We start from the raw sequence: 20537 nt of genomic DNA on the forward strand, positions 1-20537 counted from the left end.
CATGGATATAACCTAGGACCCCTACTTAGAATTAGCCGATGGCATCTCAGTATCCAAGTAGGTTCCCTAGTAATGGGAACCGGGAATGTCTCTGACATGAGCTCAGTGGCTGGCTCTTTAACCCTCCCCCCAAAGGAGGAGCAGCCTTGCTAGGCCATAGAGGAGGACATTGCAGGCAGTCCTGATGATACCTGTTAAGCTAGGGTCAGATAGAAGGGGAGGAGGACATCCCCTATCAGTGGACTTAGAGAGGGTCAGGGAGGAGATGTAGGAGGGAGGGTGGGATTGGGAGGGAATGAGAGAAAGGGCTACAGCTGGTATACAAAGTAAATAAACTATAAAAAAAATTTTGCATTCTCAACTGAAATACTGTTTAGCAGCTTTTAAACATTGGGGGGGGGTGTACACACATTTGTTTGTACATGCATGTGTGTGCATGTAGAGGCTAAAAGACACTGGGTATCTTTCTCTACCGCTCTCCACCTAACTTTCTGAGACAGAGTCTTTCTCTGAATTAGCATGCCAAGTGTCGTAGCCAAAGTGACGAAGTGCTACTTCAGAGAAAGACCCTGAACTGCGCTCTCCAAGCAAGTTTAAATGACTATCAGTTAGGAAAGAATAACTTATACCTTATTGAAACCATATACAATTCCCAGGTCAACCAACCTGCACCAAGAGTGCCAGGTGAACCTTCCAATGCCTAAACTACAAAGCTGCGTTAGACAACCAGAACTGTTAATCCCACGCGTGACTTACTCTGTTCTTATGCGGCCTGCGTTTGAATGGAACCAGCACACATCAACGTGTTTGCAGAAGGTCATGGGGCTCCAGAGATTCCTGGTCTTTGGATGGGTGAGTTCAAGTTCACAGAATGTATGAGTCTAAAGAGAAATAGTTCCTTTCCAGATTCTAAAGATCAGGAAGCTCATACATCTGTACATGTTTTCCTCAAAGAACACACAACTCAGCTAGAAGCATTATTAAAAAGTGATCCTGCCATTCCCCTTGAAATGCTGACAATTGGATTTCCTTCCATGGAATGTATTTCAGAAGACTGTGTGTACACAGGAGAGTAAATTTGGATTCACTCTCTGACCCTGCCTGTGGCTCGCACTGACATCAGCAAAGAGAGGGACTGGTGATTTCATCAGTTTCCACCAGCCCCTGGAGATGTCAGTCACAATTCCCAGGAGCAAGTGAACAGCAAGCTCATTTGACCCCTCTCTATTGAGGGCTTTCCACTCCTCTCTGGTGGGTACATCCTCACTAGCAGGTAGCTGGTAAATGTGGCATTCCTACCTTTTATTAAAACGTCAAATACAATTCTTTTAATTCATATCGGATTGCTGTCACAGCAGAGGTCAGAAATGAAAACCAGCGACAGAGCTTGGTTACATGGTATAACACTGTATTCAAGTTGTCTGGCAGGCAACGGGGCCATTTTTTTCATCTCTCTGTTACCAGGCTGGTAAATACTGACTAGGAAATTCTTATTGTGTCTCTTTCATTGGGTTTACCTAGATTGATCCCCACTGAAAAGCATGAAAAATATTTGTATCTACCTTATATCCCTAGTAAGAACAACAATCAGCTACCTTGAATTTAAAGGGAACTTTCATTCCCAGTAATGGTATGTAATCCATGAGCTGTAATCCATTAGCAGCCATGTGTATGAACACAATCAAAAGCTCCCAATGAAAAACCTCACCCTCCCCCCCCAAAAAAAAAAACATTAAAGAGCTCTCAAGACAGTAAAGCAATTGCCAGACCGAACTCCAAGGAAATCAAGCATCAGAGAAAGAGGCAAAGCACTAAAACAAAACAGCAATGCGTGCCCTCAGGGCACGTGCTAATCCAGAAACACACACACACACACACACACACACACACACACACACACACACATAATAAGACTAAATCTTGAACAAAAGACAGAATGCTTTCAAAGGGCCAGTTAAAGAACAACAACAAATCAAGACAAAAAGACCTGTCGTTTTTGTAATTTCAAAAGCATCAAGATGTCTTTTGAGAACAAGGGCAAATTAAAGGCAGTTTGAAGCAGCAGATCTAGGAAGGCTCACCCTAGCAGCCTCTCACTAAAGAAAAGTCCAACTGAAGGAAAGCAATTTCAGATGAAAAACAAACAAACAAACAAACCCATGATGGAAAGAGAAATGGAGGGAGAACATTGATTTGTGAAGGGCTTAAACGATCATATACTCTATTGTGCATGGAAGATTATTAGTTCTCTGACCCGTGTCTAGCAGCTCTCATGCCAGCACAGCTGAGGAGTGCGAAAGGCAACAGACAGTAGCAGAGAGGCATGTTGGGGCACAGAACTTCCATTCTTTCAGCCTCCAGGCTGACAATCTACTGATACCTCTTCACAGGTCTTTTATGATCTCTGTGAGACCATTCCCCTGCTGCCTACAGTGGCAGCCAAGTTAAACCACACTGTTGAACTGGTTTTATTTCCTTTCTTAACTCACCCATTTCAGCCTTGTTGCTATCCCTTAAGTTCATTAACCAAAAATAAAATAACAATCTAGACTCGGGTTCTGTCTCTGGGGGAATCCAAGAGAAGAGAGTAGGGAGGCTTGCTCTATCAGACATGAACATGGGTTATAAAGCCATGCCTGGGTCAGGAAATTAACAAGCTAATTCTAACACAGTTACCCACGACTGAAAGTCAGAGAACCATCAGGAGCTACGGGGGAGGAGGACTAAAACAGTATAACCGCCTGTCATAGTCGAGGTTTCTAGTGTTGTGATATCACAGCCAAAGGAGTCTTGGGGGGGGGTATTTGTTTCATCTTATAGTTTCATATCACAGTTTGTCACCAAAGAAAGTGAGAGCAAGAACTCAGGGCAGGTTGGGAAGCTGAAGGCAGAAAGTGAAGCAGAAACCATGGAGGGGTGCTGCTTACTGGCTTGCTTACCATGGCTTGCTCAGTCTGCCTTCCGACAGAACCCAGGACCAGCAGCCCACGGGTGGGACCACCCTCCATAGTCTGCTTCTCCCCATCAATCACTAATTGTGAAATTTTCCTCCACGGACTTTCCTACAGGCTAATCTTACAGAGGCATTTTCTCAATTGTGGCTCCTTCCTCTCCGCTGACTAACTCTAGCTTGTGTCAAGTTGACAAAGATCCAACCAGGACACGATGACAACAGCAATAGACATGCTAACACAGAAGGGGAACTTCCAGGGGTCCCTCACCCCCAGACAAAGAGCTGTAGGCAAATAACAACTGCCGAGAGAGGGAGAATTAATACTCCCAAAGATGAGGCCCCAAACTCGTTATCCAGTACCAGGGGTCAGCCCCAGAAATGTGTGAATACAAGCAACAGTAAGTAGACTCAGCAGCTTGCATTTATAGATCCATGCACATATATGGAATGGTAATTATTTTAAAGAAGGGGCATGAGTTTCAGAGGGAAAAAGTGAGAGGATATGAGAGTGATTAGAGAAAAAAAAAGAAAAGGGGAAGTGATATAATTATATATTAATTTAGAAAAATTACAAGAGCTGGAGAGATAACTCTAGTTAAAATCAGGTTTTGCTTTTGCAGAAGATGAAAGATCAGTTCTCAAAACCACCCGTGACTCCAGCTCCATGGGATCCAATACTCTCTTCTGGTCTCTGTTGGCATCTTCAGACATGTATAAATAAAAATAAAAATTGAAAAACATCCAAGCTGGCATTGAAACAAACTTGAACTTGAAGGGCTGTTCTCTTGGACAAAACAAGGTACTTTTAATATACACAAATTTATAGATAAAGAAATGGATCTCATAAATACATGTAAGAGAGACAGAACAGCTGGGAACTCATTATTTTCATCCTGTTTAGATATATTTCACAGAAGCAGCATAGTAAATGAGAAAAAGTCATTCTATATGGAAAAATTCTAGGTGAAAATGCCTATGAACTGAGTTTTTCAAAGCAACACCATGTGCTCCTACCCAGATGGATGTAAGCCCCTAAGCCAAGAATTATTGGATAAAATCATGAAGGAAACATTTCAGTCACAATCAGGCTAGCCACATGTGAACCCCAAAATCAATCTTAATATCATTAATATTATGTGAGCAGAAAGGAGGTAAACCCTTCAGATTATTCTTCTGAAAAGAAAATTACCAACTTGAAACTTGATAGAGCCTTTAGATCTAGCCCCAGTTTACAGAAAGCACAAAGAGGTATTACACTGTCATTACATCAAAGCCAAAACCCCAACAAGAATCTGCTTATACAAACTCAATGAAAAAATTACTGGACTTTTTATAAAACTTAAAACAAAACAAAACAAAACAAAACTTGAATGAAAAGCCAGTAAACTCTGAAAGACAGCCCGTATTACAAATGAATCATATTTTGCACAGAGCTTTGCAGAGACCCAGCCATTAAGTATGAGTCAAAGTATTATAGACAGTTACTGATATGTGATGGTACCAAGGGCTTATTGTGCATTTTAGGGGTATGTATGTGTGTGTGTGCATGTGTGTGTTGCCTGTGGAGGCCAGAAGCCAATGTCAGCAACGTTTTCCTCATTTACTCTCCATCTTATTTTCTGAGACAGGCTTACACTACACATGTAACTCCTGATAGAACAAAATTCCGAAAAGGAAAGGCCACAGGGAATCATTCAGAAGGTGACCTGGAAGGAGGTCTTCCTTAACGAGAGGGTTCCTTAAACATAAGAAGCCCTGCCACAAAGGAAAGTTTCCATGGCTCAATGGCTTTCAATTTGGAATTACTCTTTAAATCACATCTTATCGAACAGACTACATAAAAGATGAGAAGTCAAGCTTCCTCAAACGGGAGGTGTTTGGAATACATGACAATACAACCTCAGGTCCAGAATGCTTAGAGAATGCCTACAAAACAGCATCTAACAAGTACATCCAATAGGGGGGAAAAAACAAGCAAAAGGCTAATCCAATGCCCAATAAATATGACACATGTTCAACTTTATCAACCAATCATCAGGAAGACACAATTAATATTATAATATGCCACTACATACCTACCAGGTCATCAACACTTGAGACTGGTGATTTAAAGACACAATCGGAACACCAAATTAGAATCACAAGGTAGTACGTATCCACAAGATGGGCAAAATTTCAGTCTGATAATTGTGAATATCGACCCCCCTGTGTTGCAGTAAAAAGTGCCAAATACCTGCTGGTGGGACTGTACCTGAATGGAACCATGTCCCAAACTAGCTTTTATTACCTAGTAAACCTAAAGGTGTGTATGTCTGACCTATGACCCAGGAATTTGCCCCAGTCCGTAGTCCAGAGAAATGCTGGTATGTACATGCTACATGTACAAATCTGCTGATGTCAACGATGCATTGGGAACAACCTGTGTCTTCATAACAATACACAGAAGAAAGCGCTGTGCTCCTGTGACGCATTCTTCAATAGAGCTGATGCAGCTGATCAACAATGCAGGAATTCTACATGAAGCTGAGGGACTAAAAAAAGGATCAACCAAAACTATACACACACAAAGTGATTCAGTTTACATCACGCTCAAGATGGAGGGAAAATGGAAGCGTATTTTCAGGAATGCATGCAAGAGAGCAAAACTATAAAGGAAACCGACAGTGACAGTTCCGTGAGTCAGGGGAGCAGTGGTCTCTGAGGTAAGGGAAGGAGAGGAAAATACTTCTGCAATATCTGGGTTGGAGAGATGGCTGTGACCGCAGTGGCTGTGGTGGTTTAGATAAGAATGGCCCTCGTAGGCTCTTGTGAGTTACTATTTGTTCCCAAGTGAACTGTTTGGGAAGGATTTGGAGGTGTGGCTTGATGGAGGAGGTGTATCAGTGGGAGCAGGCTTTGAGGTTTTCAAAAGACTTGTGTCATTCCTAGTTAGCACTCTCTGCTTTGTGCTGGTGAGACAAACGTGAGTTCTCGGCTGCTCTTGCGGCGGCCTGCCACCATGCCTTCAACTCTGTCAAAATGGACTCTAATCATCTGAAACCATAAACCCAAGTAAACACTTTCATTTGTAAGTTGCCTCAGTCATGGCAATAAAACGTAGCTAAATGTAAAGTTCAAGGACACTGCTCAATCATGTTTGTAGCAGCTTTATTTGTAATAACCAGAAGCTGGAAACAGCTCAGATGCCCCTCAGTTGAGGAATGGATACAAAAATTGTGTTACATCTGCACAATGGAATATTACTCAGCGATAAAAAACAAGGAAATCATGAAATTTGCAGGTAAATGGTGGGAACTGGAAAAGATCATCCTGAGTGAGGTATTCGAAGCAGAAAGACACACAGGGTATAAACTCACTCATAAGTGGATATCAGCCATATAATATAGGATAAACATACTAAAATCTGTACACCTAAGGAAGCTAATCAGGAAGGAGGACTCCGGCTAAGATGCTCAATCCCCATTCAGAAAGGCAAAGAGGATGGACATCAGCGGAGGGAGAAAACAGGGAACAGGACAGGAGCCTACCCCAGAGGGCCTCTGAAAGGCTCTACCCTGCAGGGTATCAAGGCAGATGCTGAGACTCATAGCCAAACTTTGAGCAAAATGCAGGGTATCTTATGAAAGAAGTGGGAGATAGTAAGACCTGGAGAGGACAGGATCTCCACAAGGAGAGCAACATACCTAAAAAGTCTGGGCACAGGGGTCTTTTCTGAGACTGATACTCTAGCCAAGGACTACTCATAGAGATAGCCTGGAACGCCTGCACAGAGGTAGCCCAAGGCAGTTCAGTATCCAAATGGGTTCCATAATAATTCGGACAGAGACTGTCTCTGACAGGAACTGATTGGCCTGCTCTTTGACCACCTCCCCCTGAGGGGGAGCATTCTTACCAGGCCACAGAAGAAAACAATGCAGCCATTCCTGATGAGACCTGATAGACTAGGATCAGAGGGAAGGGGAGGAGGACCTCCCTTATCATGGACTGGGAGAGGGACCCGGGTGGGGAAAAGGGAGGGTGGGATTGGGAGAGAAGGAGGGAGGGAGGGAGGTACAGGGGGGATACAAAGTGAATAAACTGTATTTAACAAAAATAAAAATAATTAAATAATAAAAAAGAAAAAACAAACAAAAAAGTAAACCTTCCTCAAAACTTAGAACATGTCCTTATAATTAAGTAAGCTAATTTTAACTAATGTAAGTTAGTTTGTCCTGAGGTAGCCTTACTGCAAAACCCCTATTCTACCTCAGATGCAAATTCATTAGGTCTTCAGTAGGTCTCTGGTAGAACTATTTCAGATAGGTTCGCTAGTTCAGGAAGGAGTCCAGCTTTCCCATATTCAGGCGAAGGCTTACAGATTAAACAATGCATTGGGTACAACTGACAGGTTTCTGAAAGTCTCCAGCTAAATGACACTTGATATCCATGGACACTTGGTATCTCAACTGACCCCATGTTAAGTCTCCGTGCTGCTCCTGGTGGCCATCACGTGAGTTCATGGCTACATGTGCGCCCACGGCTGCATGCCACTCTCCAAAGCGAGATCCCATAATAACATGAACTGAGCGCGGCTCTCGTTTGTTCCTGGCTGGTACTTACTGGCCCATCCTACTGTTCTGGACTAACCACTCTGCCCAAACAGAAATCCCACTCCCCGAATTTAAATTTCACCTCAGATCGAAAGGAGACGGAAGACTGTGAGTGGTGACCTCAGCGGGACCCGGTTAAATTTAAAGATTCGTTGTCAAAGGCCAATGCCCTTTGCTGTGGATACAGCTCCTATGCAGATGAGAAGCTGAACCTGCCCCGTGGCACTGAGCATAATTAGCCAGCTGTACCCTCATAATAAAGTGCAGATGGTTAATTGCACCAGCAAATGACTGCTTACTTGTGCGCACAAAAGCCTGTACCTAAAAGCATCGATAGTAAACTTGGGCGTGTTCAAGCTCAGGCAAACAAAATACATTTCCAAAATTTCATCTGCGAATAGACCTGGTCAGGCTCCAACTGCATGGCCTTGTGGTTCATACTGCCCAGGTCAAGTTCAAGGGAGGGACCGGTGGCTGCAGAGCTGCATCTCAGCTGCTTAAATGCTTCTTGGGGTGAGGAATCTTTTCTGGAAAAATCCCCTAATTTATTGTGATAGGATTCAATAAACAAGGTGGGAATTCCATCACACATTCCTGAGCTGTATCACCAAAGACTAAAGCAAGACAGTCAATCTGTCATGGACTAAAACCTCCAAAACCATGGGTGAAAACCAACACCAACACCAACAAAAAAAAGAACTTTTCTTCATGTTAAGATGATTTATTCCAGGCATTTGTTATAGTAATGAAAAAGTAACACACCATGAAATGAAATACACCATGTGTATTTTTAAGCAAAGACACATCCACATTAGTTTTCTGAGGAAGAAAAATGGGATGGATTTTCCCGTGCCCCTGAGGACGGACGTCCGTGTGCCAGCCTCGCTCCTAGAGTTCAGCTGTGATAGACACAGTGGCTGTGGGACGCTCTCCCAAGGATTCCATTTTAAAATACAACCTATTAATCCGTGCATGGCAGGGGTAAGATTTGGGGAGAAAGCAGAGGAGGGGCAATCCATGTTTGCTTGAAAGCCCTCTGCCAGCTGCAAGGCTCCAGGCTTTGTAAGAGGTCAAGATGCCAGGGCTCGGGGCAGAACACTAATCTTGTGCCCACGAAGACCCTTTCTTCTGAAGAAGCCCTGGGCGATGCCGTTCTATTCAGAGTAATTGTATGTTAGGGAGAGGAAGGAGCGGCTTGCCATGGTTTTAATTATCAAGGACACACTAGCTTTTTCAAAACCATCTGTTTAATTGTGATTACAAACTTCGATGTAGAAACACGAGTGATTAACCGACACCCGTTCCCTGCCACCAACAGTTTTAACGTAACGGGGCACATTGTGGACGAGCCTGGCACCCCTTCCCTCTCTGCAATATTTCATGGTTTAGCAACTGACAGCCTACCATTTATTATAGAACCTCATTCAGGAAGAGCTCAAATTATTAATTAGTGTTCTTCGATTACATCCTCTGGTTATTCCTTTTTATTAAAGCTGAATTCCCTGAAAGTAAAGGGGATTATATGAGGACTGAAGTGGGTCGGAGTCCTTCCTTTCCTCTTCTCACCAAATCCTGGCAGTTTCCCAACATACTTGTCACCTATAATTAACTACCAGGCACATTCCATAGTGTTATGAGACTCCTCTTGGCATTCATAAACTCCAATTTCTGCTTTCCTGGTATTGGGTGTCATGTTTTTCTTAAAAGCTATGAATACTGAGAATTGTTCTCAAGTATGAAAACAGGCTAACCTTGAAATTTATTGTAATTAGAGATTTTTCTGTGCCACTGTAAATTTGGGTGGTTTGTTTATAAAGAAAAATAAGGAAGAAGAAGAGGAGGAGGAAGAAGGACAAGAAGAATGAAGCAGCAACAACAATGTTGTGGCACTGAACATGGAATCCGGAAAAGCTGTTCAACTTTGGTGTAGGATACCAGATTAAGTAAATAAAAACAAGACACAGACACAGTCAGATTGCCACACTTTCTTCCACCCATGACATTTTATATATCTTATTAAGGTTGTTTTCAAAAGAAAATGTCAGGGTTTATGAACTACCAGAGAAATTGTGAGAAACTTCAGCCATTTCACACAGATTTTTTTTCCTCTCACACTCAACCCAGTGGACCTTTTGGTCACTGACTTAAAATGAAGACCACCATGTTAACAATGGCACACATTTCCCCATGAGCTTTTTAATCAGAACCATTTAAAGTCCACTTTCCTTCCCAAAACCTCAAGGGATAATAAATATCAGACTTAAAAAAACAATCAAAGGACTAAAGCACTTAAATCCTCAAAGAAATGAAAGGCTGCAGTCCAATTAAAGCAGCGGCATTCTGCACTAGATCAATTCCTCACTTATCCTTCTCTCTGTAACCTGAAATTCTTCCAGCCATGATCCTTCAATTATTTCTGCCTCATTTCAAACCCCATCCCTACGAAGAGCCAAATGCTGAGTGCTTCTGTGATGTTAATGAGAAAGCAGAGGAAGAGTTTGCTCCTAGGAAAGGGCTATCATTTCTTCACTTTCAATGATGGTGGCATGGCTGATGGGGTGGATTATGGTCCACTACATTCAAAAATAGGCAGAGCAGTGACCTTTAACCTCTGTGGTCCAAGTCCCAGCGGGAATCCGTCAGGGAAGGCTATGGACCTTAATGATTACTAACCCCCTTAATGATGGCATGTGACGCTAGAATCCACATACCCAGAGGAAAGAACCACTAAACAATCCCAAATGTGGACCAATTAAAACACCCCTTCAAAAGCTAACCCGCTATGTGGGCTGCTTTCAAGCTTGAGGAGAGTTTTCATATCTTGAATGCTCGGAGAAACCGTTTCAAACTACGATGTGTGCTCCAACACACAGTTCAGTGGCCGGCAGGTACCTCTTCCTGCGGCTGCCTGTATGGACCATTCTCACAGAGATACTGTCGTGACTTTGCTAAACAAGCAGCTCTACATCGGCTGTAAGACTGAGCACTTTCCAAGCACCGTTGTCTACAGAGCTTTACAGGCACGCCTGCAATGTTTACACCACTAAATGTAGCAAGGAAGAAAGCACACCCATTTTACACAAACAGCAAAGAGCTCCCCATCTAAGTGAAAACACTCCCTGGGAATTTTTCGTGAAAATGGTCAATGCATCCAAATGTGAGATTTGACTAGCTAGATATAGTGTGACACAGCCTTTAACCCCAGCACTCAGGAGGCAGTGGCATGTGACTGTGAGTTCAGTTCAGCCTTGTCTATATAGTGAGAGTTCCAGGCCATCTAGGACTACATAGAGGAACCCTATCACAAAACAAACAAACAAACAACAACAAAAATTACTCAGATGCTCTTAGTAAATAATACAAGGAGAAGAGGAGGAGGAGAAAGAGGAACAGGGAAGAAGAGGAGACAACATTGTTGGAATGGGATCAGGCAAAGTTGATCAACTGTGTTTTAGGATACCAGATTAAGTAAATAAAAACAAGATGCAGACACAGATCACCACTCTATCCTCTACCCAGGGCATTAACTTATTAGCATAAGTTCATAACTTTGGTTACTTGTGGGAATGGGGTTTGAGAACTAGAGAGGAAGAAAAAGTCTTTCATGTTTCTGTTTCTGTGGTACTTTTCCCAAAGCATGTGAGTTGCAGTGCTAAACCACAAAAGCCATGCTCAGTATGATGTGCATGTGTGTGAAGACAGCATGTAATTCCTTTAAAACTTAAGTAAATCCATGGAGGCTGGAGAGATGGCTCAATGGTTGAGAGCACCGACGGCTCTTCCTGAGGACCTGGGCTCAGTTCCTAACAGCCACATGGCAGCTCCCAACCATCTCTAACTCCAGTTCCAGGGCACCAGCACTCTCCAATGACCTCCACAAGCATCAGGCTTGCACACAGTTTGTTACAGGGAAACACACACTCATGTGCACTCAAAATAAAAAAGGTCTAAGATAAAACATTGGTTTCTAAGATGGCCTAGCTTACTGAAGGAAGCCAGATCAGGACTACTTGTCTCAAGTAGAAACTAAACAAAACCTTTTTAATCCTCCCCAAAGTGTCAAAGAGAAAAAGGAAAAATCACAGGAGTTAAACTGACAAACAAGTAATGAAAGTACTATGAGTAAGGAGACCCGGCAGATTCTGCTGTGCGATCATCTGTTAGACAAGGGGACAGTGAGCTCTTGTTGTGGCTGCCTTGCAGGGCTCACGGGACTTTTAATGCTGAGTCCCATTCAAAGTGTGCAGACTCAGAGGAGACTTTACCTCAAAGTTAGACTAGAGCAGAAGTGAACCTGTTCTGTCTAACTGTCCACAGCTGAACACAAATGAAGTGTCAGCAGCACTGACGAGAGAAGGGAGATTGAAATAAAATGTTCTGGGAACATCAGGGTCAGCAGCTAGCCCTCTAATTCATGAGCATTCCAAATCATGCCACCTGTGAGCACCAACAGTCTCCAGGCGTGGTTTTTTACTTCATGGGGAGCCTGGGCAGGTCGTTCCGCCAGGCGCCAAGCACAGGCAGACGACGCAGATCCCTCGGAAGGTCCATTCTGCCTGGGTCACCAGAGAGCTCCGAGTCAGTACTTTTCCAAGGAAGAAGCTGGCGGTCGGCAGCATGGACAAGCATGCTAAGAGAATGGAACCGCCCTGAGGAGAACCAACAGAAGCCCAGCACAGCAAGTTTAAACCAAACAAATCAGAATCAAAACTCAAGCTCCCCCCCCCCGCCAAACTTAAAGAAGTAGAAATTCTATCCATAACGAGGATGCATTTGATATTTGGCAACAGTGGGGCTTATACCCCTTTCAATAACTAAACCACCCAAAGATAACCATCCCAAGAGCTAGGGAGGTGAATCAGCCATTAAGTGGCTTACGGCCACTGTAACTCCAGTTCCAGGGGCTCTGACACCCTCCTCTGGCCTGCAAGGGCACTCACACAGGGTATCGTCTTTACTTGGTTGGACAGCTCTCTTCATATGTAGCCCATGCTGACCAGGAGTTTCTGATCCTGCCTCACCCTCTACACATGTTTGCTGGGCCCACAGATATGCACCTCCACACCTAGCCCGAGGTCTCCTGTTTTTAAAGATATAGAGAACTATAAAACCATGTGGTGCAGAACAAAGATTCTTAAACAGTTTCTACTCGAAAACTCTTTCACCTGGGAAAATTTCACACAACCATATGCAGGTTTATACACACAATAAAATACATAAAACACTGATAAATCAATCAGTCATAAAGAAATTTATTTTAAGATAACTCCTCAACATACATATAGCTTTATCATTTATTAAGGACGAACGCAAATGTGCCTGGTAGTAAGATGAACATGCCTTTTATATTTCCATGGAGAGAAAGCATAGCTGATGCTTGACATACAGGGGGAACCTCTGCAGTATTGTTCAAGGTTGACTGATAGTCTCATTTTATAGTTGTCAATGCCAAGAAAGGCCCTTTGTATAAATATGTAGTTCAAAGTAGATTTAGAGCCATTCCAGAAATGGTTGGAAATTCTGTCTGAATCTCAAACTAAAATTCAGTTATTAAAGCACAGAGGCCTCTGCTCCAGTGGGTGACCCCATGCCCCGTGGGTGACCCCACCAAAAAAGATGGGGGGACTTGAAATTAGGAAAGCAGCACATTAAGAAGGAGGTGGGAAAGCTGAGGGGAAGATAGGACAGCTGGAGGGGGAGATGGGACAGCTGGAGGGGGAGATGGGACAGCTGGAGGGGGAGATGGGACAGCTGGAGGGGGAGATGGGACAGCTGGAGGGGGAGATGGGACAGCTGGAGGGGGAGATGAGACAGCTGGAGGGGGAGATGGGACAGCTGGAGGGGGAGATGGGACAGCTGGAGGGGGAGGTGGGACAGCTGGATGGGGAGATGGGAGAGCTGGAGGGGGAGATGAGATAGCTGGAGGGGGAGATGGGACAGCTGGATGGGGAAATGGAGAGCTGGAGGGGGAGATGAGACAGCTGGAGGGGGAGATGGGACAGCTAGAGGGGGAGATGGGACAGGTAGAGGGGGAGATGGGACAGCTAGAGGGGGAGTAGAAAAGCTGGAGGGGAAGATCAGACAGCTGGACAGGGAGGTGAATAGTTAGAGGGGGAGATAACACAGCTGGAGGGGGAGATGGGACAGCTGGAGGGGGAGAGGGGACAGCTGGAGGGGAAGATAGGACAGCTAGAGGGGGAGATAGGACAGCTGGAGGGGGGAGGTGGAATAGATATTTCATTGTATGCATGTATGAAATTATTAAAACTAAAGAAAAATTTCAATGATAAAAATGCAAGAATGATGCTTAAGAGATGTGTAGGTGATGGTGAAATGGCCTAGCACACATGCCATTAACATTATGGAAGGAAAGGAGAGAGGCCAATATGGAAGTGGTATTTGAAAATTAATAGCTGAGTTTCCCAAATAAGCACAAGACATCACCCCAAGGATAGGATGCCCATTAAAAGGACTGTGAAAAATACAAGTCATAAATAAAATAAGGGGACAAAAAAATAGAACGAGATCCAACAAGCTCCAGGAAACCCACAGAGGAGCCACATAGTTAAACAACAGTAAAACCGAGAACCAAGGATGATGCAATCAGCATACCTGAAGGAGTCCTAAAGGTGTGCTGCAGGTAGAAAAAAGTGTGGCTCAGGTGGAAGGACTAGGAGTCAAGAAGGAATAAAGAGCATGGAAGATGCTCAATACAAAAGTAGGTGTAAGACAGGAGAGATGGCTCAGTCTAGGGCAGGGGATAAGGCTCAGTCTAGGCAGGAGGGGCTAGAGGAGAAAGATGTCCACAGGATGATTTTAAAGTTTAAAGTTACAATTCATGAAGGGTGCCCATCCATTTGAAGACACCTGCTTTACAACAGGAGGAACTACGAGGAGTCCTGGAGACAATGCAGACACTGTAAGAACTGACTGAGCAGCTGGCCACCAATGCAATGGGCCAAAATTCTCCCACTAGTCTACATCATTATGTAAATACTCAAAAATTTTAATCTCTTCCCAAATCCACTAAAACTAGTATGAGTTAACAAAGTTTCAAGCACCAAGTTGATAACCAGCAATGAAAAATTAGAAAACTAAACATCTCAGATCATCATCCAGGGCCAGTGAGATGGTTTAATAGGTAAAGGAGCTTGCCACAAAGTCTGATGACTTGAGTTCAATCCCCAGGACTCACATGTCATATGGTAGGAGAGAACTGACTCCTGACATCACACACACACACACACACACACACACACACACACGGAAGGGGGGGTAAATACAACCAAAAGTTAAAATCAATATTGAAATACACAGATAATAAAACATGCAGTAAAGTTACATGTTAAAAAAAAAACTATAAAACTTTGAGACCTAAAGAGATCCTACATAAAAGAAGATAACTTTGTTGGAGAATGTTATAGCTCTTCTGGACCTATTTGAAGCAGATGGGGGTTGGGGTAGTAATAGCATTGTCAAATGGTACGTTCCTTAAACTCATGTTTGTAAGCATTCCTGGTTTTCACCTGTAAATAAGCAAAGACACTGGGGCTTGGGCAACTTGGGCTGCTGGGCTCTCCATTGCTTCCCAAACCCTGCCTTGAGCAAAGGAGCTGTCAGTCTAACAGCCAGCCAAAATGCCCTGTCTCGCCCCCAGCCATCTGCAGCGTACCCTGAATGCCTTGAGAAAACTACAGAAATGACAGCAGTGCATTAATTACCCTGGTTCCCAAGGACCCAGACCCAGGTAGGGCTGTTCGAAACCTCTCCTACAGGGCCTTTGGCTATCACAAGGAAAATGACCCTGGAACCGTTTCTGCCTTGCCAGAGTGGGGAGACTTCTTGTCATGAAGGAACTACCATGCCAGGGTGCTAAGAGATGAAGCTACCATTGGCCTCAAACCTAAGTCTTATTAACAACTATGGTTCCTGCTAAAAACAAAAACAAACAAAACAAAACAAAAACAGGCTGGTGGTTTACACAAATGGCTGTGGTTGGTCCTAACACCCCTTCCCTGGCTGTATTAGCCGAGCACTTAGATTCCCCATGAGAGTTGGTTGGAGACCGGCTGCCCTGCCCTGAAGTCACAGCATCAGACCCAATCAAGGCTTTCCTCTTCCCTGTTTTCAGTAGTGTGGGCTAAGCTGGTACCTGAAGAAAGGAGCAACAGAGAGAGGAAACAGCAGGGCAAGAGATGGCAGCTTGACAGCCGAAGAGGCCCCAACTGGGTTTTGTGACTTTCCAAGCACAGAGGATTGGGCAGGTGTCCCCTGGAAGCTGAAGAACCATCAAAGCTCACAGGACCAACCCACCTGGAGATGGCAACAGTGGCCTTGGCCACACACCAATCTGGCAGCCCACCCAGTGATCCTACCCACCTGGCAATGGGTGCTCACCCAGGAGAGGTCCTGGCCACCCCTGATGCCCAGTCCCTGGAAAAAAACAAAACAAAACAGTGCATCCTGAGTGGAACCTGTCATCAGGCTTTATCCTGACTCCTGAATAGGACCCAGCCAAGGCAGGTACACTGGTTTGTTCAGCGAACTCCTTTACTGATGGTTTAACAACAGGTAAACACATGTTGTTCAATGTCATGAATCTAGGGGGAAAAAATGCCAATTAAAACTAGAGTAGGAGGGCTGATGCTATGGATCAGCCAGGGGGAGCTATGCAAGCCTAACAGCCTGAGTTTATTTCCCAGAAACCACGGTGGAAGGAGAAAAGCTATTCCTAAAAGTTCTTGTTTGGCCTCCACACACATGCTGTGGTGTGCAAGCACTGTACACATGCAAAAATAGCTAAAAGTAACAAAATGACCATGGCCTGCAAGGCAGTAGAGCAAGGGAAACCCAAACTCTATATTGATGGAAATGCAAAATGGTACGCTCATCTTAAGAACGGCGTGGCTAGAAACCTTGCAAGAATAACATATATTCACGGTATAACCCAGAAGCCCTCCAGTTACTTACTAAGACATTCATAATACACAGCAATACAAAGACCCATAGGGGACTGTAGCAGACCTATTTACTCATAATAGCCAAATACCTGGAGCAAGCCAAATGTCCATCATCTGGTGGTATACCCAATTCAATAGAGCAGAACTCAGCAATAAAAAGGAATAGGTGACTGTAACAAAGCTCGGGCTCAATATGCTAAGTAAGGCAAGCCAGACAAAAGGTTCTGCACGTTTTATGGTTCTGTGTATTTGGAGAGGACAGAATCAGGAACCAGATCATTGTCTCGAACCGGATACAAGAGAACTGTTTGAGCGACTAGAATAATTCTACATATTTACTGTGATGGGGTAAGACGTCACATGGACATTATCTTTTAGCTTGTGGAATTGTACAGACAAATGGGAGATGTTTTATATAGTACAAATTACATGTCAATAAACCTGACTTTTAAAATGGTACAACTTAACTACTTGTGTGTTGTAGGACTACAGAGAACAGTTATCATTTATTTGTTGTGATTTGGACCAAATACAATTTCATGAAAAAAAAAAAAAAAGCTCAGAACAGTTTCCTAGCTCATTTCTGCTGCTGTGATAAAATAGCTTAACCAAAAGCAACTTAGAGAGCAAAGGGTTTGTTTGGCCTGCAGGTTACAGTCCATCAGCAAGGAATGCCGGGCAGGAACTGAAAGCAGGAACCACAGAGGCATGCTGCTTACTGGCCGGCTCAACTAGCTTTCTTTACAGCCCATGACCGTTAGGGATGACGCTGCCCACAGTGGGCTGGGCCCTTCTACATCAATTAGTAATGAAGAAAATGCCCAACAGGCCAATCTGATCAAGGCAGTTCTTCAGTTGAGGTTTCCTCTTCCCAGATAAAGGTTTGTGTCACACTGACAGCTGACTATGATCAGCGTGCTGGGAGGAAATACTAGTTTTTATCTCAATGGAACATACAGTGTATTAATAACCTGGGCATGCACAGTACCCACAGTGCTCCAGTTTCTTTTCTGGTGCTTTGATAAATACTATGTCCGAAAGCAACTTGCAGGTGGGGGGAAGGTTTTATCTCCGTTTATAGGTTGCAGTCCATCGCTGAGAGAAGTCCGACAGATACTTGAAGCTGAATCCATACAGGAACACTGCCTGCTGGCTCACCGGCAGGCTCAGGCCTAGGGAGCTTTCTTATACAGCCCAGAACCACCTGTCCAGGGAACAGTGGCCTGGGCTCCTCTACGTCCATGAATAATCAAGATGCTTCCCCACAGACACGCCCACAATCCAGTCATGAGACTCCCTTCTCAGGTTTTTCTAGGCTGCGCTAAAACAAAATGGATATCTAGAAACTGATACCAAGAAAAGGACATCAGCATTTTAAAAGACAAATGATGCACATTAGAGCAGTAGTCAACTATGAACAGGCACAAACTACTCGGTCTGACCAGTAACCAGGGAAATACAAACAAAGTGGTGACCGTTATTTCCCCATCAGAAAGACAAAAGTTTTGAAGAACGGTCATTTCAAACATTCATCAGCACTCAGGGAAGCCTGAACAAATGGAGTCGGTAATGATTACTATACTCACACTTAGGGATATCGCAAAACAAACAAAAAAGGTTAACTTAAAAAATAGTTGGATGAGCCAAGCTCGGTGGCATTACGCCTGTAATCCCAGCACTCTGAGAGGCAGAGGCAGGCGGATCGCTGTGAGTTTGAGGCCAGTCTACAAAGTAGTCTACAAAGAAAGGGTAGGGCAGCCAAGGTTACACAGAGAAACCCTGTCTCGAAAAAGAAAACAAACAAACAGTTTAAAAAAGATCGGATGATTGTCTTTGCATGCCCGTTAATGGGTGAGCCTGTGCCATAAAACAAGAAGAATGGTCCCGTCTTAGCTGGCGACCTCGATGCAGGAACAGTCACAGAGACTGTAGAAATCACAGAGGTGTGAGCGCATGATGCTGAGCATGGACCCTCGCCCATATGTGTCTGTACACACACAGACACACACACTCATATGGTGGTTTCCAGACAGGGTTGTAACTTTGGATGTTTTGGTCTCGCTTTGTAGACCAGCCTGGCCTAGAACTCACAGAGATCCTGTGAGATCCGCCTGCCTCTGCCCTCCCCAAATCCTGGGATTACAGGCGCTCGCCACCGTGCCCAGCTATAAAATGTCTTTAAGGAGTCTTTTAGTGGTTCCATGGCTGACTGGATTGCTCTCGGGTTATCCTGCACGCGTTTGACTTCTTTTTTTAAAAACCGTTTTCAACTTTGCTCTTGTGATCTAACACAGAAACCCGAGACCCCCTGTCTACCCTCATTTAAAATAGAGATCTTGCTCTACAGTCTTACTGAAAAGCTCCAGGTGGTGCTAGATATGAGGCCCCAACTGCTTTCAGTAAAGGTAACAACTAAAAACAATCGTCTAGGTAACACAGGCGGCTGTAATGATTCGAAATGATAAAGAAACAACCCCGACAGAGGCGGGAATCAAGAAACTCCAGCACACACAGAGCCCAGGGCCCACACGAAGAGACAGTCAATTGTTGCACAGGTGTTGTCACACAAATCACACGAGTATTTTTCCTTTTTTTTTTTTTTTTAATTGGCCACGCATTTGATCTTCAGGGTCATTTGCCTAAGGCTGAAGTTCCTAGCGAGGTTACCTCCATTCCTGGGCTTCCAGGCGGGAATCCAAGAACAGAAACCCAAGATCCCATAACTTTAACGGGGTGAGCGGCAGGGGCCACCGCATCGGTCCCCACAATCCTACTCTTTCACCCCAAGACCACTGAGAGGTCCAGTAACCCTCTGCACACCCAGAACCCCACATTAACTACACACCCCGCTCCCTACCGAGACTGGGTTTCAACTCACAGGCTCTGCACTTCTTGGCCTCGGGCTTTTGCGGTGCCGCTGGCTCCATCTTGTTACCATCTGTTGCCACAGCAACCGCAGAGCGGTTCACCCTCTAGCAAGAGGAGCTCTGATTGGAGGAGGCCGGCGTCCCTAACAACCGCCAGGCGAGGAAGCAATAGCTCTCATTTACCGTTTCTTACGAAGCAAGCTTCCCCCCCCCACCTCACCCCCCCATCCCAACGCCTTTCTGAGCCAGATCTTTCCTGGCTCTTCAGAACCATCCCGAAAGAGTAACTTCCAAATAGATTAACCCATCTTTCTTTTCTGAGACAGAACACAAAGCAGTGGGCTTCCCAGAGTTCATTTGCATTTATTTAAATTAGCCCGTAAGCCACTTCCCAAAGACTTTTAACTAGTGATCTTCCTTTACTCCTTCGGTTTAAAAATAAAAAAATCATATTATAGATCAGTGATTATTGGTCAAATATTAGTCATCAAGGGGATGACTGCGAGATTAGAGCTGCCAAGAAGGTTTCACCAAGACACCAGGTCACAGAGGGAGTTGTGCATAATGTGATCAAGTGACAGAGAGTGGAGACAGGATCCATCGCTGGACAGAGGTCAGGGATGGCTCCTTTGAGAAGCGAGCGCGGGAAGCCAAAGCATAAGGAAGATAAAAATGATGGAGAGAGCAGGACACAACAGAAGCATGAAACCAAGGGAAGACTGGGGTCAGACTTAGTCTAGAGAGGTCAACAAGGCTGCAGCAGAGAGGGCATGAAGGGCTGAGATAAGATAGAACAAGATGGCTCTCTGCAGAACTGCCTCCTCCTCCTCCTTTAGTCCTTGGTGAGCTGTCCCCTGTCATACCCCATCATGTCACCCTATTTATTCCTTCCCAGATCTTGTTAGGTTCTTTTCCCCTGCGGGCTCTATCAGCACAGACTGTGTTATTTCTATCCCGACACTTAAAACTGTAACAGGCGAACCCTGAATAAATACTTGTTGGCTGCCTGAAGTTCTGCATGACAATGCCAGGAATCAGGGGGGGGGACTGTGAGAATGTGGCAGAGAAGAAGACAGAAACGCCTCTGCCTTTGGGGATGCTGAGTGCCTGTGAAAGAAATGAATCACAAACGACACTGGCAAACTAATTGTGTGCAGAATCAGATGGT

The 20537-nt window shown here is 44.4% G+C and overlaps 1 protein-coding gene across 1 annotated transcript in view; it reads right to left on the reverse strand.

Annotated features, from left to right (window-relative positions):
• Positions 1–19433, reverse strand: part of Hydin (HYDIN axonemal central pair apparatus protein) — a 355607-nt gene extending 336174 nt beyond the window's left edge. The window contains exon 1 of the mRNA XM_021632513.2: positions 19381–19433. Within this exon, the coding sequence (XP_021488188.2) occupies positions 19381–19429 (49 nt within the window). The 5' untranslated portion in view covers positions 19430–19433. The remainder of the gene's footprint in view (positions 1–19380) is intronic.
• Between the last annotated feature and the right edge of the window lie 1104 nt (positions 19434–20537).

Source organism: Meriones unguiculatus, chromosome 10 (assembly GCF_030254825.1).
Source record: "Meriones unguiculatus strain TT.TT164.6M chromosome 10, Bangor_MerUng_6.1, whole genome shotgun sequence".
NCBI lineage: Eukaryota > Metazoa > Chordata > Mammalia > Rodentia > Muridae > Meriones > Meriones unguiculatus.